The sequence below is a fragment of the Passer montanus genome, unplaced genomic scaffold (genome assembly GCF_014805655.1).
Source record: "Passer montanus isolate IOZ18808 unplaced genomic scaffold, ASM1480565v1 scaffold58, whole genome shotgun sequence".
NCBI classification, from domain to species: domain Eukaryota; kingdom Metazoa; phylum Chordata; class Aves; order Passeriformes; family Passeridae; genus Passer; species Passer montanus.
Window position 1 is genome coordinate 1,445,425 of NW_024370816.1, and position 25,189 is coordinate 1,470,613.

General features: G+C 36.9%; 1 protein-coding gene across 4 annotated transcripts in view; it reads right to left on the reverse strand.

The window, feature by feature from the left end:
* Positions 1 to 25,189, reverse strand: part of CAMSAP2 (calmodulin regulated spectrin associated protein family member 2) — an 81,205-nt gene that overhangs the window by 52,807 nt on the left and 3,209 nt on the right. For all 4 annotated transcript variants that reach the window (XM_039726229.1, XM_039726227.1, XM_039726230.1 and 1 more), the window contains exon 2: positions 14,920 to 15,179. In XM_039726229.1, the coding sequence (XP_039582163.1) occupies positions 14,920 to 15,179 (260 nt within the window). The remainder of the gene's footprint in view (positions 1 to 14,919; positions 15,180 to 25,189) is intronic.

Consider the following 25,189-nt stretch of genomic DNA (forward strand, 5'->3'; position numbering starts at 1 on the left):
CATAGTTTAGATAATTTAGGGTTTGCTTAGAAATGTTAATTATTCATACTTAGACAAAGAACAATTACTATTTTTAGACGTATTCCAAATTATGATTATTTCAAGTTGTGTTGGATACTTATGGACACACATCAAGCAAGACAAGCGGTACTATAAAGGCCCAAGAATGAACCCAGGCTAGAGGAATGTCAAGCCTACAGGAGAATGTATACATGGTTTCTCCCTGAATAAATGGCTCTGTGGTATTTTAGCTTCCAGTAAATAATGTGTACTCTGTGTATATAACACAGCTACAGTGGATACATTGATTTAATTCATTATTTTATAACCCAAGACAGACTAAAGGTGTGGGTATAGACCTGGGGTATCCCATGAGTGAAGAACTACTTCACAATCCTATAGTTATTGATGGAGAACAATCACACGTGCACCTGTGATCCTCAAATAAAGTTTCACTTCAGAAAGACAATTTTATATGTTCACATTGCTGCAAAGAAAAAGGACAAATACAAAAACTATTAGGATAAACTGTTAAGAATATTCACATTAGTACCCACGTTTTGTGTTGTGTCTGGAACTCTTCCCATTCATCCTCTTTGCACTTGGATGCAAAACAAATAATAGCCATCAAAGAGTGTATGGTGTAATACTTGCTACACCATTTGGATAGTTTAAAAGGCATCATCAAATCCAAACCAAAGCAAATTAAATTAAGCTATATTATATTACACTAATACTGTATTATAACAATAGTAAAGAGATACTATGCCAAAGAGATGCTACTGAAAACCTGTGACTGCCTGGAGACAGTCACGACACAGCTTTGACCCAACTGGCCAATCAATCCAACCAACCCTCACAGTGTCCAATTAACAAATCTCCATAACACATTCCACATGTGCCAAACAACAGGCACAATGAGCAGAGATAAGAATTGTTTTCTCTTCTTCTCTGAGCTTCTCACTGCCTTCCCCAGGAAAAATCCTGGGAGAGAGAATTATGTCTCTGTTCAGAGAATGTGAATACCACACTACCTGAAAGCCACAATGATGAAATGGTGCAAAATAAAGAAAAGGCATGGTAATAGTGATTCTTCAAACTTTTTACTTGGGTACTCTTTAAAATACTTCTATCATTGATTAACATGACCTTTGCAATGACTTTTGAATTAATCCCTAACTGACTATACTGGGATTCTCTTTACATAAACTACAGATTCTTTTGGCAATGGGATCTTTATCAATGACTGACTATAGAAGTTATTTTGAATGCTATCTTCATCCTAACTTTACATTCTAGATGTCTTATTTCCCTTCTTGTAGATCTGGCTCAGTAACTCTCATGTTTGTTTACATACCCACATTTACACACCAATATATCTATAGAAATGAGATGTCAGAGTGGCTTTGAACACACACAACAAATGATGTTTGCAACAGGCCTTAATAGGAATGAGTCAGTCATTCAAACAGCATTATTCCTTTGAGATATGAACAAGACAGGTTGTCACACTTAGAGACTAACGTCATGCTTTTGCCAGAGTTCCAAGACTGCAAATGAAGATGCCACTTTGGTTTTTCCTAGCTTTCCAGTGTTTGGCACTGCCAGTAATTTTTTTTAACTTTTGTTCATGCACAGTTAAATATATACATAATAACCTCAATTCCCTTTCTATAGATACTAATATTAGTATTAAAAATTGGGTTTTTAAACAGATCAGTTTTATAGAAAAATCAACCATTACAAACTTTCTTAATTTGCTTAACAAGTCTTGTTCAGCTCTTTGTATTTTATGTATATATATTATGACCTTTTCATTCCTCTGTTGCCCTGATCCAACACTAAAAGTTGCTGTTACATTCTGGTATTTCAACAAGAGACTGGCTGAAAAAAGTTAAATTCTCTTCTAATTACTGATAAAGAATGTAATGTCATAATATAAAAAGTTCAATTATTATTCCCATACTTTTTTGCAGTATTTTCCTGCTCCAATATCAATCCATTATTTTGCTCCCAGAAATTATGACAAAAAAGTAGGAGATAATGGCATATCTTGTTGCCAACAAATTAACAGTGTATTGTTTTAATCTGTAAAGCACCATGTATCCCGATGCTCTTGCAAGAAGAAGAGGAGGAGTGGTGGGAGTTATACTGTGAGAGAAAAAAAAATTATCCCCATTCTGGAAGAAGATATTCCCAGCAATAAGGCTTTATCACATCATGCCTACACACAGATCTGGAAGTCTCTGCTTTATTGGGATTGTCACAGATTGATGATGTCCTTTTGACAGAATAACAGAAGCACTTTGGGGAAACACCTCCAAGCAGTTGGCTGTGATTATCTGTTAGTAACAGGAAGGTGCAGAGTGGGAAGAAGTTAAGTTGCTCTGTATCAGCAGTGCTTTGTGAATTGATGAACTCTGAGCTCCAGCCTCTGGAGAAACTTCCTTCCTCCCTCACCCAGCCATCACTCTAAGTCCCCTTGATGATCCAGTTCCTCTCCTAGACCCTCTAATCTCTCACATTTTTCTCTCAGACCTACATCCTGAAGGCCTCCTTGAACTATTTTCAGTTGTGCTGGCTCAGGAAGGAAGCTCATCAGAGTCCACAGCTATTTGGTCTGCACTTCAGCCTTCCCTTTGGCAAAGGAGTGAATTTGGCTCACTCTCCTCTAGTCCAGCAGCTATCCCCAACATGCTTGTAAGAACTTGAACAAGAAAGAATTTGTAAAATAAATAACCAGCTGAAGAGATATGGGTCATCCCTAAGTGGAACAAAAGACAAAACCAAAATGTCATTGAACTAGGATTAAACTTGCAAATTCAGATCATATTTTAAATTATTTTCAAATAATATTTGGGAAGGGTACAGAAGCAATGCAAGGAATGAAAAATCAGCAGTATATGCCATCAGGAAAACTGAAAGAAAAAATTAGTCAGTGGTTGTAGTGGAAGAATGATCGGTATTTTTCCAGATTATAGAAACTGCAAAGAACCATTTAGAAGACTATGATTTGGACACGACAACAAAAGTGACAATATGGTCAAAATAGAATATATTTTAGAATAATATGAAAGCAGTCTTGCATGATTTATCCTTAATTTAGTCATCAAGATGGCAGCTTACATTAGTCAAAAGTAAATACAAATGACGAGCTTCTTCATACAGGGAAAAAGTGATGTAAATGGCAGGAGAGACATGCAGTTATACCATTAAACACAGCACCTTTTTAAACTACCTAGTGCTGACAGGCTTTTGTGCTGCTGTGCAAAGTTTCAGCCTTAAAAAGCCAGCTTGTAGCTCCTTTCTTTGGTGACTGAGGACAGGGTGGGAAATACTGGCCTACAGAGAAATATCTCAGTTTTGTTAGGAGTTAACATACTGACCTACAAGCTGACACTAGTCGTGTATTTCCCTTTTTTAAAAGGGAGTTCTAATCCAGTCTTCTAGAAAATATATTAATTTTTGATAGTCTTTGGATTTCTTCAAGTCTGCCAATTTCATGCTTAGACTAAATCTTCATCCCAGTCTGGAGCAAACAGGAAAGAAAAAAATGCCATGCTTTTAAACTATAAAAGGATTAAAGAGGAGTAATCTGTACACATTGAGCTATTCTTCCAATAAGTCTAAGAACACTGGGGACATTCCAAAAGATTAGAAGACATGAAATAACGGATTTTTTTTTGAGAGTCAACAGACAGTACAAATAATTTTAATGCCCCAAATCCTTCTTCTGATCTCATGTAAAATAATTTCAGAGTCAACAAGCAGCTTGATTTATGTATGATAAATGAACACATGCCAATTTAAACCTGAACTAACAGAATATAAGCCACTCTCTAAATTCACATATAAGTGAAAAGTGCAAGACTTATAATAATTGTAAGGCATCTAACTTGATACTAATACATTCTGATTAAAGAGACTTCTTAATGCTGGATACATTAAACTGATTTATAGTGCAGCCCTGAGCATAGAATCAGCAATGAATTGGTGAATTTTTCAAGAAACACCACATGAATGAGTTATCAGTTCATCATCTCTTACTATTTTTACCAGTGGCCTGGAAGGAAAACTCATCACTGATCAGGGTTAAAGAGAAAGCAAAATTTTGGGGAAAATGATGAATGACAGGAGTAATTAGTTCCCCCTCTGAATTTGGTAGGGTAAAAAGAGAAATAAAGCCCACAGAAATGGAAGATCCCACCTTAGCTGGAAAAAGGCAGGCTACAATAATCAGAAAGGTACTGCCTTCTCTAAAGGAAGTAAAGGAAAGTTTAAAGTTGTTTAAGAAAAGGAACCTAAATTAATTGACACTACAGCCATAGATATGATAAGAGCATAAATGTTTTAAGGCATTAGGACATTAGATCCTGTTGGAACAAGCAAGGCTGTATTATCCTTCTCCCACAAGCAGTAAAAGCCAATAATACCAAGGTACATGCAGCCTGTTACATAAGCTCTCAGTTTCCCAATGCTCTGGGAAAACCAGATCAGTTGTCCCTCAGTGCTTAGAGGCATAAGAGTGTTTTTGCTGCTGTTGTCGAAAGTACATAGTACTTTAGGAGGATTGGAGCTTTTTCCCCCCAAAGCTTTGGCCCGCAATAATAAGAACTTTCATACATATGCATCATACTTTGAGAATCAGGATTTGCTTCTCTCCAGCAGTTCTTTGGTAGCATCTATACATACTTCTTTATCAACTTCAGTATTACCATGCTATTTATTTCCCAACTGCATAAGTTAAGTGTTCTTTGTATTTCTTCCTGGTGCTAGAGAAAAGCTAAAAGCAGCAGTTGGAATAAGTTCATCCTTTGCAATTATCTATCTACATTAAGATACATCTTACCATAAAGAATTCATCAACACAGAAGTTATGAGACTTCCCTGACAAAATGATATACTGAACTACATTAATTTACAACCTTTCTATAGGCAGACTCAACATTATTTTTAACCTCACATACACACAGCTGTCTTTACAGTGAATTCTAAGCACCAAGATATGGTTTGGTTTTGCTTTGGGGAGCAGGGAAATTAAGAACAGGGGTAAGGAAAAAAAAAAAACCAAACAAAAAAGTAAAACGTTTATAATTGTGAAGTGAATTTTCTTTCCATCAACCTTCTGTCCATTTCATTGTTTCCCTTTTATGTAATAGGATGTAACCTGGCAGAGTCCTGTAATTCACTCCAACCATTTTTTTCAGTCCATGCTTCAAAGTTAATTGGCTGTCTTGGCAAGACAATGCTTCAGAAACATACCAGTAGGATTTACACAATTCTGTCTCTGTAATAGACCAGGAAGCTTTTACAAATGTTTATTACCTCACAGAGTGCCCTTAAGAAGGGAACTCAAGTGCAGGGTATTTTCCACCAAAGCCTGTTTCAGCAACATATGGTATAATCAGTTCCAAATTAATCTTCATATGACGGAGAAGAGAGTCAGAAAAAAGTCTGTATTAACCTTTTGCACTGGAGGAGAGAACACATAAGTCAATTGCTGGTCAGCAGGCACGATGTGAGGTTAGAGATTGTCACCACCTGAACATGCAATGTCACTGCAGGACAGGCAGCTGACACACACATGGGTCACCTGCAGGCTCTTGCTCACAAAACACCCCACAACCTTGACAAGGTCAGCTGGAATCCTGGGTCCAGTTTCCAGCACAACCTGTCAAGAAAGCCATGAAATGGAGGGTGTTTGGAAAGAAGAAAATGTTTGGGGAACAAAGGGCCTGAGAGATGTTACCTGCCCAAATGTAAAAGAGCTGCCACGAAAAGGAAGGGAATAAACTGCTCATGTTCACCCAGGCACAGTAGAAATTAAGAAGTTGATACTACATAATAGATTTTAGAAAGTCTCCTTTTCCTTAAATTTCTTTCTGATGATAGGGTTCTTGTGACAGCTGATACGGCAAAATAAAGCCTCCCTTACCCCAGAATCCCAGGAATCAAATTAATTTTCAGGTCAGCATCAATAAAAAGAGGGTGAGGTGGTACAACTTCTGTAACTACACCTTTGAATAAATGCTGTTGACAAACAGGGAGAAAATGCCATCTATCCTTCAACAGCACTTAATTGGCACCTACTGCTATGGTTTGTTGCCTAAATACCACTTACTGCACTTTACTTCAATATATGAGTATCCTTTAATAATGCAGCAGATACATCAGTTTCATATTTAAGAAACATATTCCTATATAATGAGATTGCATATTACATACTATACATATTTAATAATTGCATCATGTAAAATTAATCTGATGGCCCATTACATGCTTACCCAACACCGACATATTCTCTCTGCTTTTCTTACAATTTTCTTTTTTAAAGGCCATAATATTTTTAACCTGACACTTTATGAAACCAAACAGTTAAAATAATTTCAATACACACTTCACATTGTATATACTTATATCATAAATATTGATTGCTGTGTCTTCTAAGTTGTGCTCAAAACACCCAACTTAGATCTTATAAAAGCTCTTGCCATTTCAGCTTTAGAGGGATGTCATCAGTCTTGACAGCTGACTGATTTGGATCTCTGGCTACTGCTGGAAGATTATATAAATTGTGTTAAAGATAACTTTTTCCATTATTCTAAAATAAAGCTGCAGGATTTCTTTCTAACATACATTTTACTAATTTTTCCACTGGTCTTAGATTAATGGTTTGAGACAGCAAAGAAATCTACTGGGAGACATCCTTCCTCATGACCTTCTGATACATAAGGGAAAACTAAACCCATCTACATTTATACTAGATAGTCAGTTTCCTACAGAGGACTATTATAGTCAATTTAAAACTTAAACTATTCAACAAGTTATCAGATAAACTTTTAATGTAAATCTTGTTTTATTTCCATAGGACAAATTCTACTGGATTTTGCCTTGGCTGATTTGGAGATATATGTCTGCAAGGTAAGATAATTTTTTACTTGTTCATATAAACCTATCAGTTCCTAAAACAATGAACATACATAGTTATTTACAGCATTTCCCTATCTGTCACACAGGAAGAACAGATATACTATGGAGACCTTAAGATATTTTATTCATTCAACCTCAGGAAAAGAAAATCTCAATGTTAAATTCCATAGAGTTTGTAAGAACAAAGATTTTGTTATGATACATCTACTGTGATGACAGAGTGTGTTCTCTGCTGATAGAGGTGGGCAGATTGCCAGGATTATGTGTGCAGATTAACAAATGCAGATTCAAAATGTTCTTTTGTACTAGACTGGAGCAGCTGCTGCATTTTGGGGAGTACAAACTGTGTTCCTTCAACAGTCAGTGTGGTTTTGTCCCCTTGTTGCTGTGTGTATGTACTACACAGAGCTGGTAGTGAAGCTCTCCTTATGTTTACATGACTGACCCACACCTCCTGCTAAAAGCTGCTCACTATTTTCCATAATAGGAAGAAAGCAGTGCTCTTCAACTGCCTGCTACAACCATGGAAGATTTTTAGCTTTGTGCTAGCCAGTACAAGGGATTTCTCTTCCTTACCATGATTCAAACAAACTGATGAAGAAATTCCTTCTAGGTAGTCTGTAAAACAATTCACAGATACTTCTTTTCCTAATAGCTCAGTCAGTATGCTCCAAAATATACTTAACCCAGTAGAAGTAAGACCATTCCTAAACATTTATTTAAATAAACCTTTCCACATATTTAAAGATACAAAGAAAGATCACAGCAGCAAACCAACAGCCAAAAGCCAAACCACACTACATAACAGTGCTATTGAAACAGGAAGAAAATGTTCTTCAACTGTGTTTAACAAAATAGACCTTCTTTCAAGGTTAATGAAAATACTTCCTGACCCTTTTAGAAAGCATTTTATACATGCTATCTTGCATTCTTTATGGGCTTAATTCATGACATATTTCTTTCATAATTTATTCCTCCTTTTAACTGGTTTTCTTTTTGTGCTTCGGGAGTGGATTTTGGTCTGCTCTCAGGTGGTTGTTTTGGGTTTTTAAAATTAAATCACCACCATCACCCCCTTCTTCTCCACCTCTCCCTCCCCCACAGGTTAAAAGCACCACAAGATGGAATAATAACTAAGAACACAATCAGAAGCTCTTTGATTCAAAGCTTGAGTTTGTTCAAGGCAGAAGAACAACTACTTTGCAAAGAAGTGAACAGGATAGACAACAGGCAACAATAATGCATTGCTTTATTTTCTCATGAGAGGCATGAGGCCTGACTTTGGGAGGTATTACCTTCTCTTGAGGTTCATTTAATTTCCTGTCATTATTCCAAAAGCAGCAGTTTGATTTAGTAGATCTTGTATCTTGTTTGGAAGACATATTGCAATATTCTCTCCTCATTTTAGTAAAAGATTAAATGTAGTTACCACAATTTTACATTAGACTAAGTATGATGTGCTGCTATTTCTAAATATTTTCTACTACTTTCAGCTGGCAAAGGCCAGTATAAGGGCAGCTCTGTAAACATCTGTATCCATCAGGGATTTTATGGCGGTTCTGAGAAAGTACTTTCAAGGCAAGGAGCATAGTTTATTCAACAGCTCTGCACAGCTGAAATCAACCCTACAAGAACTGTTAAAAAGAACAATCAGATTTAGTTACCTTCTAGGCAAGAATTCTTAGTAATACAAGTTTGAAATGCCAGCTACAGTGCTGGAACCCTAAGACCAAAACACTTCCTGGTTTTCTGTACTGAAATTAAGGCTGCTGGATTAAAAAAAGAAAAACAACAACAAAAACACATACACACACCAAACAACAACAACTAAAATTAAAGCTAGAGAAATTTTAGAAAGCCTTAGGGTTTTTAGTAGTAGAGTTGCTGGAAAGGACCTGGAAAGCATCCCTCCTTTGTATTAGTTATAGACACAACTTGGTGTCAGTAGCTTTGCTACCTTCCACATTAGTTGCCACACTTGGTGCACAAGTTGAGCAGACAGCATTCCATGAAAACCCAAAGCATGCTGCAGAGACCTCTGTGGTGATCTAAGTCTTCCACAGATTTCTGATATTGATATACAAAAGTACAACAAACCCTCCTATAACTCACATTGATAACCTGCATGTTTGGCACTCACTAAATTCTAGACAAATGTACTGCAGAAAACATCCCAAGACACTGCCCAAGACACGCAAAAAAGCATTTTCTACATACAAGAAAAACATAATTAAATACAAGCAGCAAGCAAAACAAAATACCCAGGCTATGAGTCAACAAAAATTGCTTGAAAAAAAGCTAACAGGACATTAAGTTCCAAGTTAAAATGGTACGTGCAGAATGAGCTCTGTAGCAGCTCCTGTGGCCCAAGCATGAACTGGCACCCGTGTGTGAGGGAGCCTGGCACAACACTGCTGTGGCAAACAGGGTTAGTACAGCGCAGACTGAAGTGGGATGGACTATTTGACACAGTAAATCCAGCAAAAATACTGGATCCTTATTTTCAAGCAAATGAGAACCTTATGAGGAATGTGTGTGACGAGATGAGACTAGAAAATTAACAAAAAATATGGAACCTCTAAAGATTACATTTTCCCAGCCCAAAGCCCCAGCAGACTGGTTCTACACAGCACATCAGGCTCACTGAACTCAGGTTCTATTTCACCACTCTATTTGCTTATTATTTTAATCCTCTATGAAACATATTACTATCAAAGATATATCACAAGGCAGTTAGATCTGGTGCTTTAACTAACAAATTATGATATCTATGGGCTCAAGTCAAGCAACTGCAAATTCTTTTTATATGTCTTCATCTAATAACTAATTTACAATAGCATGGAATGGAAACTTGTTGCATCATGCCTAAAACCAGAAAAAAAATCTTCAGGGCAAAAACCACATCTTACTTCTTTGTTCTGTGAAGTGCTTAGTACACGTTGTGCTGCTTTCAGAGCAGAGTTAAGGAGCTGCACAGCCTGGGAGTGCAGAGACTGCAGCATGTAGCTGCAAGTAACCAGGTGAGCTGCTGCAGCCCTTCCTCAAGGAGAAACACATCGCTGATGAAAGGCACTGTCATTTCCAATGAATGCAGTCTGCCAGGGAGACCAAAAGTCTGGATTGCAGGATGAGTTAACCACTTAGTGTCTGTTATCTCATCCAGAAAGAGAGCCAGGTTCTGGCTGTGGGTACATACACACCTAGCACTATCAATCCCCACACTTCTCCTGCCTTCCACAGGAGTTTCGCTGGCTTGGATTAACTCTGCAATCAGTTCTGCACAACAGAAAAGCAAAACTGGTGCAAAGGTCCCTGGACTCACCTCTGCTCCCTCCTCAGGGGATTCACTTCAGTCAGCTGTGCTCTGGTCCTGGGAAATGGGCTTGGCAAGTGGGCTACTATAGGTGTGATCCTAGAGCCCAGCTTCCAGGTTACATGCTCAAAAACCTGCATTTGTGCTCCCTGAGACACCCCCACACTGCAAACCACGAGAGCAGGAACTGGAAGAAATCCAGGTGTTTGCCCCAAACATGCACTCCTGCTGACTGCTAACCAGCTAATACAGGCACACCTAATTACACCTCAGTTACAGTCCAGATTCACAAACTGCTACAGAGAAATTACTGCCAGACTTCCTCACAAGATGTCTTCAAGGAAGAAGGCAATTTGCAGCTAAATGGATATACAACTTGCATGACAGCACACTACTTTTTATATTTAAACCCCATACACACAAATAATAGCTCAGAATTAAGAAAGCAGCAATTTTGATTCCTAACAGCTATTATGGACTTACTGCTGGGGTTTTGCAGGAGCCTCTCATTCCCATTCCATCTTGACTGAAAATTGTAGCATTTTATGAAGGATTTAGGTGTTACCTAATTAATGACAGTAATTATACATGGGTGTAAGTCTGAAGCAGCTGCTCAGCTGGTTAACTTTCTTGCAACACTGTTTTTCTGAATTAAGAAGTCAACTCTTGACAAAAGTTATGTTTTTCAATTATATTAGGCTTAGCATGGCTTTTACACTTTCCCACACTGAAAATATAAAAAAATATTTGTATGGCATATTTTCTTGGATATTTATACACTAACCTTTTTCCAGTCGCTAAATTTTATTTAAGAATTAAATATCTTCAAATGCCTTGCAAGTTAATAACTATTTTTTGTAGTCAGCTAAGAATGTTCTATCGATATATAATAATAAGCTTAGGCAAATAGATTTTTCTGCAAATTTAGTAAAAATCTGTAATATTACTGTATCTCTACACCCCCTGACAACACTGGCTTTAAACAAGTATTCAAGATTTTACATTACTACTCCTCAAGCTAGAAATTTAGATAGTTTTGGCCCTGTCACATTAGGGACAGAAGTCCACTGCTGGGGTAGTTATGCAACTTCAGTTTCCCTGCAAAGTGAACTGAGATGCTGATCTTTTAATTACTTTCCCCACATGGCAGAAGTGCATTGCAGGGACTTGAGGGAAGGAAAGCATTTCTTAATTCCTCTCTGAATCTGTTTATTCTTCCCTGCACGTGAAGCAAATTGAAAGAGACCATATGAATACCAAGTGATCAGCCTGATTAAAAATCAGAATTCTTGTAAAATGATTTGACATGGAAAATAAATTATTCAGTTAATATAAAATTCTTGTTACAATGGAAAATGTATAAAAGTCTCCTCCAACTTATCCTGTAAGAACAGATATATGTTTTTAAAACAAAAAGATTAAATGCTTATATGAGAAAAAATATGAAAAAATCCAAATTGCCTTCCTCTTGTGGATCTGACACTTGAAGGTTTAAGTCAGTTTGGGTTATGAAGGAAATACAAAATTTAAAAAAATACATCAGCATAGAAAAACAAAGTTAAGTTTGACTTGAATACTCTATGATCTATGCATAAGCATTAGAAAACTATTGCATTACTATCAGAATCATGCTGAATTCTTATGCTATTTCTGATTTCTATAGCAGGTCAAAAATATCACATTTCCATATGGGGGTGCTTGCTGAAGGCAGATTTTTTGAAAATACAATTGTAACTTGCCAACTGACATAAATATCTTTGCAAATTTTTTTACAACTTAGCTTCCAGAAACTTTTGAAACATCAGATAATTCCTTTTGTACAAAAGTATAATTTCCAGGAGAAAAATACTCTGGTTCTTGTTTCAACACTTTCAATTCCAAGCTCTAGGCTATTTCTGCACTGTTTGAAGTCTAGCAGAGCAGAACCAAGACCATATACATTTCAACCAGAAGAGAAATAATGTGCTGTTTGGTTCTTTTGCTCCCCTACCAAAATTAAAAACAGGATGATCCTACCAAACACAGTTAACAACAATAAACATAGAATTAAGGTTTAATATCTTGCAATACCTGGAAAATAGAAATTGAGATACCACTGAAGAACCTAGCTTTTGGTCTCACCAGAAATGAAATAGGAGGCGTGAACAAACCAAACATGAGAAAAAGAATTAATCAGACCATACAGGGGAGGCGTTAACAGAAGCCTTTGCTGCCACGGGTTTATTTCACAAGTGCCTCTTTCCTACCCCATCCACCAGGGCAACTGATCTGGATACATGCATCCACCTATGTATGTACACACACAGAGAAACACAAACCCAGCACCTGCAGCCTCTCAAATGAGATAGCAATGCAGCCAAGGCAGGTGTGACTGCCAAGCAAAGAGCCATCTATCCCCCAGCACAAAGCAGCACATCCATTTGCTAGACTTTTCAGACTTAAATATGCAAGGTGCTTCCAAGAAAAGTTCCACCTAAGAGAGAGAAGACCAAAATGCCTACTTCATTAAATAGTCACATGTGAACTAAGTCAACAACTAATCCCCACAGACGTCACTGTGCAAACATCCAGCCAAGGAATTCCAAGTCTGCTGGCCACAGCTACACACGTTACAATACACGTGGAAAATTAAAACATTCCATACTCAAATCTCTTTCCGTAGTTCTATTTTATATTGTAACTCGCCCCTTTTCAGCTAGAAGAAGTACAGTACATCTGAGAGGGTAACAAGAAATATCCACTAATGAACACCAACATCTTTCTCCTATTTCTGGAGAAGACAAGCTAGCAAAGGGAATGACAACCATACTATGTTCTATTAAATTACTCAAAAGTACATTTTACATGGGTTTAACACAATCTGGTCTACTAGAGGAACATATGTGTTAATTACAAAAGAAAACTTTCTGTTCCACATAATTGAAAAAGAAAAATTATTCCATGCTCTAAAACAGGATATACATTTAAATTTGTAAGACTGACATATGGAATAATAGGAAAGTGTATTGGAAGGCATCAAGGGAAAAGACTGTCAATACTGCAACAGCCAGATTTGAAGTTCTCTGCCAACTTTACTAATAGTATAATAAGGAAAAGGGTTGAGGCTTTCCAATTAAAACAGAATGCTGCTGCTAGGAACCTGCATAGGAACAAGAGTTTGACAAAGTAAAACTCTCGGGCTTGGGATGTTAGTAAGAACACTACAGCTTCACAGCCATTTCTTTGGTAGCAGTTGTTTTGGACAAGGCTGTGTTTCTGCCCAAGGCAGTTGTGTTTCCTGTCCTTGTCACAGCCCAGCTGCCTGAGAACTGACAACATCAACAGTGCACCCATCTGTTACTGGTGCTGGAGGGGGGACCAGTGCCCTGGGCACAGCAGGAACCTGGGGACATCAGCTCCTGTGATGTTCACGTGTCAATAACTTCCTGCTGACTATACCTAAACAACACTGGGAAAACACAAACAGCCCCACAAGCATGGGGGAAATAGAAAATGACTACTGCAATGCATTTTAAGCAATATGAATTACGAAATCAAACATCAGCAAGCCAAACTAGGTAATACTGACACCTTTTTTTTCAGCTGGGAACTCTGGGAAAACATAACTCCTACAACTACTCTAGACAGGGAACACATTAAAAGAATCAAATGGAGTAACCAGAGGCTCATAAATGCAAGTCATTAACCTTATTTTCCTTCAGAAGCAAGAACAGAATCAAGTTCTGCAAAAACACAAACACTCAGAAAGTTTGTAAACACTTGGACTTCTGTGAACGTTAGGAACACTCCTAACCACCCACAAGTATTGCAAGTATCCTGCAAATTTTTTCATCACTTAGAAACATAGAATTATTTAGATTGGAAAACACCTCTAAGATCACCATAGTTATATTCATTTCCACAAACCTTCATTCTAGAGGCAGCTACAGATCACTGACCACAAATACTCTGTTTACCTAATTTATTCTCTATATTAAATACAAATATAAAAAGGTGAATATTTTAAATATTTCACTTTAAATTAAGTGAATTAGCATCTTATTCTATCATACTGCCATTTGCTAAACAAACATATGTAGACAGTAATTTTTTATAACTCAGCTCCAAACAAAGCAGAAAACCCATGACTTAGAAGCTTACTAATAGAATCATTCATCACTTGAACTAATGTTTTAATTAGCAGTTATATAAAGCAAAGACATATTTTTTGTTGCGTGTTTTACATTGACATAATGTGCAACAGGTGACTATTCAATGTTATTAGGCTGAATTGCCTGCCATTAAAACTTTTTTTTCAAGCTTTTAACCAAAGATTTCTGCTCAAGAATTATGTTTTCAAACTTTTCTAACACAAAAATATTCACTTACAGTTAGTGCTGTAAAACTGAAATCAAAGTGATCATACTGTCACTGCTATATTTAAAAATGCAACATTTTAACTAAGTAGGAAGATAGGTGTATTTTAGCATTAATACAGAAGAAATACACCTGTACTGACAGCTGCTGACAGGAAAAACATAACCCTAAACCAAAACAATTATAAACTTCCCAGTGATGAATCCCATTGAACTCCTGTGAAAAACACTTCAACATAATGGTGCATTTTAAAAGACAGATCTGTAGGTACTGGGAGTACACAAATGGAGAGATGTAACACACAGCCTTGGAACACTCACCATCTGAATTGGTTTTTTGTGAAGATCTCGCTCGGTCACCAACTTTTCTTGGTCAGTGACATAAAGGCCTTTTTGTGCCAGGGCTTGTATAACAGCATCATGACCTAGAAGTGGTTTTGCAGCATCACTCTTGAGAATAAGGCTCCCAGCACGACAGTAGAGCTCGGCAGACAGCAGCAAGTTAACAACAGGTGGTTTAATGTGCTCCTGGTCATACTGGTCTGTGTAAAATGGCTCTCGGAGCTCTTCTGGAACATTTTCTACAAAACAGAGAGCACAAGTCAGTATCAGAAAGGACAGCTGGAGTATTGGGATTTTTAAAAATTATAGTGGACTCAAAATTATGTTAAAGAAAGCTTAACCAAGGGGAGGCCAAAGTCTATACCAGCAATTATATTATGAAATACTGGGAAAAAATTAAGACAAAGGAAATATTTGAACTATAAATAGAAACTTGAGAAAAATTCAAAGTCTCTCACACTGCAAAGGCACGACAGAAGACCAATATGTGGTTTACATCATCATTATATTAAAATTTCTTGGCTTCTCCAAATACATGCCCAAACATTCTCATTTCCTTTGGCATAATATTATATAGGTCAGACATAAAAAGGCAGAACATCCATTTAAATACAAACATTGGACACTATTACAACAACAAAATGGAACTAAAACATTATGTTTCAGCACGGAAAAATTCAAGACAAAATGCAGCCTTCTAGTTTCTGTATATGCAGGAGAATTTTGATTACTATACTGTTTATTTCAAAGGTCATGCATCACAGAATTATGACAATCCAGCAGTTAAGCATAAATACATTGGCTTTTGACCAAAATTAGAAGAATGGAGAAAGAATAAAAAATATCACTTTCTTTCTGGCAAAATACTGAATTCTTATTTGCCTTGTTGTGTTATTGACTTCCCTTAAAATTGTGGTTTTCCTTCTTTATCAGCAAGCTGGCTTAGCACCCACAGAAAGCTACGCAAGATTTTGTCAAACCTATGCTGAGATTTTAACTCCAAAATTAGCATTCCAAGGCAATCCAACATTTTTTTTTTCATGTACTGTACATAATACAGTACAGGCAGACTATAATTGTCTACCACAAATGTAACAACTATAAATTAATTAAATATGGTATTAGATCAAATTAAATTAAATCATGAGTCAAGTGGAAAATAACTTTCAGATTTTCAGGCATACACACTGCAAGATGCTTCATTTTCCTCCTGGAAGACTTTCATTCTCTATTGTTGCAAAATTAGTTAAGCCAACAACATTTATGGGATAAAGAGCATGTGATTCTTTTCCTGAGTCCAAATGCAAAAAGTCTATTTAATTGCTAGAAGAAAAAATAAGTGCATAGGAAAGCAGTGATGCAACTCTAAGTTGCTATTCCCTTTGCCTTCAGCTGGATAAATGGCTAAACAGACAAGGTTTGAATCAGTCTGGAGTAAACAGCCCAGTAAGGGTGGAGCAGGAGAAGAGAGAAAAACCAGAACATGCCATCACAAGATAATGACAGATTATCTCCTTCCTCATACATATTCTATTGCAGTTCATGTGCTTCCATTATGGGCTTTGGAAGGTGCCAGCTGTCTTCTACTTGTGAGGGAAGACACGCTTTGTAGAGAGCAAAAAGTGAAAGAAATATTAACACATGCTTTAAATGCTAGAAGGATGGTAGGAAAGGGTAAGATATTGCTGCTTCTTTTGCCAATTCAGAGTATCAAGGGAAAGAGATATAGTTTGTCATTTGCTTGAACCGTGAGCCTAAATTTGGCAAGAAAACTGACAGCTCTGCTTTAGAATACAGATCAAAATATACCATCAGCACAACTACTCTGCCCTTTAAAACACAAATCTAATGCCTTTTATTATCATCTCGTAAAAAAGCCTACTTTTTTACAAGATGATAATAAAACTGCTAACGAAAAATAAAATAAAACCGGTATCAGGAGATATTTCCATCTTCTCTTCCACTTCCCAACTTCAAATATCTACCGGTATCAGGAGATATTTCCATCTTCTCTTCCACTTCCCAACTTCATCCACTGACTACAGGATCCAGAGTCATCCAGTCCAACACAAAGCATTTCTGAGGAACTCAGAGCTGCCAGATACCTGCTTCCTCAGTTATTGCTTTTATCTATCTTAATTCTACCTGACCTTCTTTCTTTTCCCTGTTTGTCCACACACTATTTAAATATTATTGGTATTTCTGAAGTCCCTAATGTGTCTTCAGTATCAGGAGCTCAATTCTCATCAGGACTTTATCCTCTACAATTCCAAATGCCTACTCTTAAAGCATCTTTATGCTATTTCTTCAAGCTAGAAAGGATTAGAAAACTTTTTTTTTTGTAAATATCTCACAATGCACAGGCAGCAGATTTTGCTTTTGAAAAAGACAAAAAACCCCACAACAAAAACCCAAACCAACCAACTAAATAAAAACCCAAAGCAAAATCCATACACCCCTGTTTTGAAGCAGATGAGAATTTTAATGAGAGTGGGGGGAAGCAGGGAGGAACAGATAAAGACAAAAGTAATTTCTTAGAAGACTTAAAAAAGCCCCATTCTTATATGAAAAAAAAAACCCCTCTTGAAGCAGGAGTACTTAGCTACACTCAAACAGAAGTCACATACTCTGTGGTTCAGATTCACTGAAGACAAAGACAGATTTCAAGTCTGAAAATTTGAGCCAGAAGAGAAATCTCAAGACAGTAAATAACAAACCCAATGCCTGTTAATTCTCATCCTCTGTACCACTGAAGCACATCCTGAAGTGACAAGATGCAATAAATACATTTATCATGAAAGAATGACATCCGCTGCTGGGATTTAGTAATTAAAAACTCAATACAGTTAAAAAAAAAATCAACATGATGACTAGCAGAGGCAAATAGAATTATTTATAAAGCTTAGTTCTGCTTCTGAAAATATAGAAAAAAAGAAAATTACATGCATGCCATTTCTTTTACTTCATTGGCGTACACAAAAATAAATGTGGAAAAGAAACTCATTGGCCTTCATAAAAATAAAATCAGAAAAATAAATGTATTAGAAAAATAAAATAAGGAAATGAAGGGCTAGGAAGAGAAGCTGTGGCTACAGGCATATTCTGACTTTATAAAAAATGTGAAAGCACACAAACAAGAAATCTCTAGTGCAACAAGATCAGAATTCTTTACAAAAAATTCCTGTCAGACTTCCCTCTGCACAGGCAGAAACATGGCACTTTTCCCCACTTCATAACATATATTAAACTGTTTGATAATAGAATAGCTCTTGATAGAAGATTCAAGCTGTGTTTTCACGTTAAGAGTTTAAAAATGAAACAAAAACCCCCACAGCAGATAGGTAACAGACAGAGAAAACTATCTCAGAGTAGAAATTGGCATGTGCTGCCTCTGGAGTCCTGTGGCACGGAATTTCAAGGCTCCATCCAGCTCTCAGCAGATTACCAGAACAAACAGCAGGGTCAAAAGCCTTTATTAACAATTCTGTCAGGACTAGAGATTGTTAAACAGGCTCTGCTAGGCAGAGAAGAATCTTAACACTAATCTTCATTGTGCGCATTTTACCAGTCTGTGCCCAGCTGACAAAGAGGAATCTTTCGAGATTAAACTCTGAGGCAAATGACCCGTTTTAAAAGAAACACCTTGTTGCACATGTTGCCATAAAGCACCATCGACCTTGAAATCCCCGGTAATTATGTCAGGGGTGTATGGGGACAGTGAGTGCAGTGAGCTGAACACATGCAATGCAGGTGACACCAGCTGGGGACAGAGCTGGAGACAAGGGGCAGGATCTGCCTGCACCCTGCCAGCACCAACAGGCCTTGCAAACATGGAGCTGGATAAAAGGCAGCGGTCACAGGCTGATGCAAGGGAAAAGTTTCTCAAGAGAGACCTCCAGAACACAGGCACAGGTTGCCTGGGGACCCAGCTGTGAAACTGCCATCCACGGGGACTTCCAGAACAAGGCACTGAGAAACCTCTCCTAGCACTGAGGCTGGCCCTTCCTGGAGGAGGAAGCTGAACTAGATGACCACCCTATTTTTTCCTAGAATTGTGAGCAGGACCACAGCTTTGGAAAGAATCTGGACATTTTGAAATCTGTAAATATTGTACTATGAAGAGAATAGATGAAGCTAATGGGCAAGTTCAAGACACAAAGAAAAGAACAAAAAAGAAATAATACCACATTAGCCCAAAACTGTAACTCAAATTTAACCACCAAGCTAATTTCAAAAAAGTAATCAACATATCTTCAGGTAATTTTTCATAAATTATCAAGGAATTAAAAGTCATGCAGATGCTCTTTCTAGAGAAGAAAGAAAAAAAATTAAAAGTTTAAGAGCTTATTCAAAGCTTTAAAACAAACACAGGATAATTATTGTTCCCTGTTGTGGTTTAACCCCAGCCCCAACTAAGTTGCTCAGCTGCTTGCTCTTTACCCCACTCTCCCTGCTGGTATGGGAGGACAGGGAGGAGAGGTGGGAAAAGGTAGATCCTGCAGGCTGAGATAAAACAGTTTAATAATTGAAATAAAGTAAAACATTATAACAGTAATAACAATGAAAGGGAAGAAGAGAGACAGCCCGTTCCCAGGCAGCTCCCCCAGCTGATGCTGAGCACAGCACCACGGTCTGCAGGGGCCCTGTGGCAGCTCAGCTCAGCTCAGCTGCCCTGGCCACGCTCCCCCACAGCTCCTCCTGCACCTCTCGCTGCAGGCACCAGGCACGGAGGAGTCCTTGACTTAGAGAGAGCACCACTGAAACACCAGAGTGTTATCAACAGTGCACTCCCACTGAATCCAAAACACAGCACTACACCAGCTACCAGGAACACAATTCACTCTATTCCAGACAAAACCAGAACACTCCGCACTGTGAGACAGAAATGCAACTTAATTTTCCATTTCAACAGATCATTTTAAAGGGAAGGAATGGTCTAAAATTAATTCATGCATAAGACTACTGAATTTACCTTTAAAAGTTGCTTTATAAGAAATCCTTCCTGGTCAGGTATGAATTACTCCTTGGAAGACAGTATGAATTTGTTCTTTGGATAAAGCTGCTGGTATTAATGCAAAAAGTCTATATATTCTTTAAAAAAAAATTTTTTTTTCTGTAAAATCTCCATGCTTCCACAGAGATGAATACAATTCTTTACACAACTATTGAGTTTTTCAAGTTTATATCAGTGAACAACTTCTGATTTATGAATGCTTGTCTTAAGAATGTCCAAAAGCTCAGAAGTCTTTGTCAACAAGGTCTCCATGTTGTTTGTTTGTATAGGTTTTTTAAATTCCTGAGGACAACAAAACAAGTTAAAATATTTTGCCATGGGCTTTCTAATTAAATGATGCCATCCCTTTTGGGAGCCACAAGGCAACATTAAGCTGCAATCTAGAAAACTTCCTCTCTACAGGTTACTGACGTCAATGCACAAAGACATTAAGAAGAAAAAAATATTTGTAGAAGACCGAGATATAATACAGAATTATTTAATGAACATTCTAATACCTTCAACCACCTTCTAGTGCAAACCAGCAGATGAATGTATGCCAAATCTTAATGGACTTGATGGTTTTGTGCAGGTCAGCAAGGTGTGTTTTTGCCAAGTGGTGACTGTGTCAAGTTACCTCATTCAGACTCCCACTTGCCAACGAGGATTCTGCTGCCATATTTACAATCTGGACAAGAAAGCAGAGCTTGCACAGAAATCAAGAGTCCAAGAATTGAAAACAGGTCAGAGAAAACAGAATTTCATCATTTAACTTCTGGTGATTTTTTTTTAGTGGACTCAATAGAAAAGGGAGACATTTCAATTTACTGTTTTATTTTGGAGACACCATAAAGAAACAAGACTTTTAATCAGGAAGTGGAAAACAAAATAAGATAGTAGAGATTCCAAAATAATTTTTTTTTTGTTTGTTGAATCAGTCTGCCAATTCCATTGTTCTTGGCTAGCAGGCTGTAGGTGTACTTCTGTCTAGAGACAAGTATCTGAAAGGCCAACACTCAATTCATGGCACACTCAACCTCAGTATAACCATTCTTAGCTTTGTCCACCTTGCTAAGATGAACTCAAGAGATTCTTGAATTTAGCATCATAGAAGTACTATGAATAAACAGATCTTACCCTCCTGCCTCTAGATGCTACATAAATATCCACCATTATCCACTGCTTCAACAGCTGTTCTGCACTTAAAAGGGATTCCTCATTCAAAAAAAGGAAACAAACAAAAAACAAACCTCAAACTAAAACAATTTAAAAAACAAAACCCAAACAAAACCCTAAAAAACCCCTCAAAACCCAGAAACAAACCAACCCCAAAACATTGAAGAAAAAAACATGGAGAGGCTCTACTTTCACAGTCTAACCAGACTTCAGTTGTTCTTTGAACACTACAAATCACATCAGAAATGCTCTATTAATTGTCACACTAAGTGGCTATCCCATCCAATATTCTGCCTTCAGTAGCACAACATGAAGTGCTCCTCACAAAACCTACAGAATGTGTCTGGTACTGGCATTTCTTATTAAAATGGAAAGATTAGCATCTAATTTACTAAAACCCGTGTATTGATTCAAGTTTTAATACACAAAATAATTACTTAGAATTAACCCTGCCAATAAGGGGATCAATTTGCATTAGCATAAATGCCTTCAGAACTTATTTTTGGGAGAGGCAAGTCATAAGAAATGTAAAGACAATAGTATAATTATAATCCTATCACAGCACCTTGATAACTATTACAGACAAGATATGATTTAAATATCCTTTGGAGCATGGAAAAAGCTGTTTCAGAAAATTAGAAATAAACATTTCTTGAACTTTCTACTAGACTTTATTAAGCCAAAGAAAACTTTTTGCCAGCCATAAGTAGATAGATGTGAATGGACACATCTTTGGTGTCTGGCTTACAGGTTCTCTTAGTGTAAGACTGCTTCTAACTGAATAAATAAAACATCTAGAAGCAGCTAGGACTATACCTCTGGCAAATAGACTTAAAACATTACATTTCAATACTGTAGCAGAAATGTTTATTATAACCACCTGATGCAGTAATAATGTATTGTCCAATTGCACAAAATAAAAAGGAAGGGGGAGGAGGAAGAACTCACTCTACTTTTCTTATGAAGTCTTGAGAATTTTTCACTTCTATCCTCATTTTCCAGAATTATCAGCAAAAATGATCATTTAGAGCTCTTGGTTTAGCAGAGCAAGTATTAAAAGTTACTAATTTCAGGAGTGGAATTGTATCCAGTTGTGCTAGCTGTAGAATGGAAATTAATATCTTATTGAAAGAGTGACACATTCCTGATCAACAGCATAAAAATACTCTTCAAGTTTGAATGAGAGCCACCTTTGAACATGGAGTCACTCAGGTAACACAACAGATGACCCCAAATCGTAGGTTGAAGGGGAAAATTTTAAACCATATATTCAATAGTAACTGCAATGGTGGTCAAAAAATAGAAAGAGAAAGCAGGTATAGGGAGAAGAAATACATTTAATCTCATCACCTGAAATCAGTGAGTGTTTGGCTACAGTCTCTCTGTCAGATCTGTTACATTCTGCAGACAAGCACTTGGAGTTGTTAAGGCAAACAGGCTCAAAGGCACGGAGTAATTGGAAGAACAGATTCCACATCCCAAAGGAGGTCCATTGAAAGCTGCCAATCCTGCAACTGTCCCCTCACTGATCACCTTCCTTTACATTTGTACACGCACAGCACGACTTCAGAGGACTCTGCCAAACCTAACAGAGCCAGAAGTTCAGACAATTTTATGTATTTACGTCAAAAAAAGCGATCTACAGTTAAACTATGTTACAAATGTGCTCTAAGAAAGGAGTGACACAACCACCTTCCAAGTAAAACATCTCAGTAGATGATCTTCTAATCCACTGATTTTAGTAGGACTGACTGAAGTGTCAATTTGTACAACCACCTTCCAAAAGGTGGAAGTAAAGTAAAAACATCTCAGTAGATGATCTTCTAATCCACTGATTTTAGTAGGACTGACTGAAGTGTCAATTTGTCAGCAACTGTTTCAGAGAGGTAAGGAAATCTATATAAAAAAAATTCTCACTGGAACCTCAAACATTGGTTTTTGAACTCCAAACCCTTCTACAAGGTTTTGCTACTGCCAGACTGAATACATGCGGAGAAATTACTTCTGCTAGAAAAAGATTAAAATGAGTTCTGCAACACCCAACACAACAGATGAGAGTATTTAGCTGCAACTTGTTTCTGTCAGATACACTGTTCATTTCCTGCCTTCATGGTTCCAATGGCAACATGGGCAAAAAGCAGTTAAGTAGCCACATACGAATTCTGAAAACATTAATCATCAGGAGAAAGCTATTTTTAAGTTTCTTGGGTAATATTTACTTGCAGATGATGCAATTGTAATCTATTGCTTCAAACACCTATAAAGAATAAATTTAATGTTAAATTTAAGGTTAAAAGGTATACAGACTGTCTTATTTTAACTTTGGAAAACACAAAAATATTTAGGATAATTGCTCAGACTTTCATCTTGCTTTTAGTTTATTCCTATCCAAAGAAAAAATTAAAAATCTCATGCTAACCAGTTAAATGTATTACTGAAGCAGAATAATATGTTGTATGGATAGTAAAGTAGCAACAGATTTAACTCCATTTAAAACTGTTCCCATATTTTTCTGAAAATCAGACACAGATATACTCTTAACTTTGTAACTAAAAATTGGATGAAAAGCTGTTTGAAAAACCATTTTCCAAGAGTACTCAGATGTCCTCTACCAAATGGGAAGAACATGTACTTCCAGGTTCAAGAACTCACATCTTTCTTCACACTAGACAAGGTTGTAGAGAAGTGATTCCAAGCTACAAAAGAACTGAAAGCACTTTGGAGGACAAAATTATAATTCAAGATGATTTTGATAAGTGGAAGGAGTGGTTTGAAAATAGGATGCAGTTATGTAAGAATAGCTGCAAAGCAGGAACCTACAACAGTACAATTATAAGATGGGAACAACTGAGTAGGCAGCAGCTCTGCAGAGAAAGATAGAGCTACAGTGAATCACAGACTGCATGAGTCAACAATTCTAGGCTGATGCAGAAATGGCAAACATCATATTTTAGTGAATAAATCAGAGTATTATATGTTGGAAATATGAAATACTTTTTTAAATTTACCTTGTATTGGTAATGGTTTAGCTGGACCAACAGATCTAGTTTAAGTACAGAGCTCATGTAAATCAACCACAGGAAAAAATTCTATGAAAAACCAACCAAACAAAAAAACCCCCAACCCCTAATAAACACACAGAGAAAAAAAGTTTGACCTGCAAAAAAGAAAAAAAAGTAAAAAAAGTCTATTTTATCTAAACAACATAACAGATATTGCTTTTATTATATGAAAGGTGTTCTAAAAACATAAAGGTGCCCACCATTCTCAAAAGCATCAGGAAGAGGGTAAGTAATGGCTTAACAACACAGCAAAAGACATCAAGATTCTGTTCAAACATCTAAAAATAAATATGCTCCAAATTGACTAGAAGACGTACTGTTGAAAGTCTATAATTAGAGATTTTCAAAAAACAGGCTAAACAAACATCTGTCAGGAATGATGTATATTTAGATCAGCCTGTCCAGCATGGATGGATAACAAAATTTTCAGGCATATTTTCTATTACTATAGCAGACTGAGAAGGCAAAACCTTCACGTTTCAAAATAGTGAAACCCACTTCTGTTGCTTTAGAAAAAAAAAAAAAAGAGCACAGACTGCCACAATATGAAGACATTTTTCAACTTGCTCCTATGAAGTAAGTCCCATCATACTTTTAAGTTGAAGGTTATAGTTTCCATACAGTTCATCCAGTTCTTTGGGAAGAAATTTTTCTATACTGAAATGGTTAACTACCAGCATTGGGAGACAAGGCTGAAATTAAGTATTTGCAGATTTAATTTCTAAGGTCAAACATTCTCCTTTTACACTTCACACTTGTTAATTTTCCCCCTTTCAGTTGCTGCAAGTTGTGTCACTTAAACAATTTGGTTATTACAAAACATTGAATCTGACATGTCCTAACACCTATATACAGTCTTGCAGCAAAACACCAAGGCACAAAATCCTACACACCCTCAACACTTAAATATGAATTCCTTCTTCAATTAGTATTCCTTAAACAATTCTTCATATAAGATGCCTTCAACATGACTGTAAGTACATTCTTACTGTCTTATGACACCTCACTAATAGGGCAA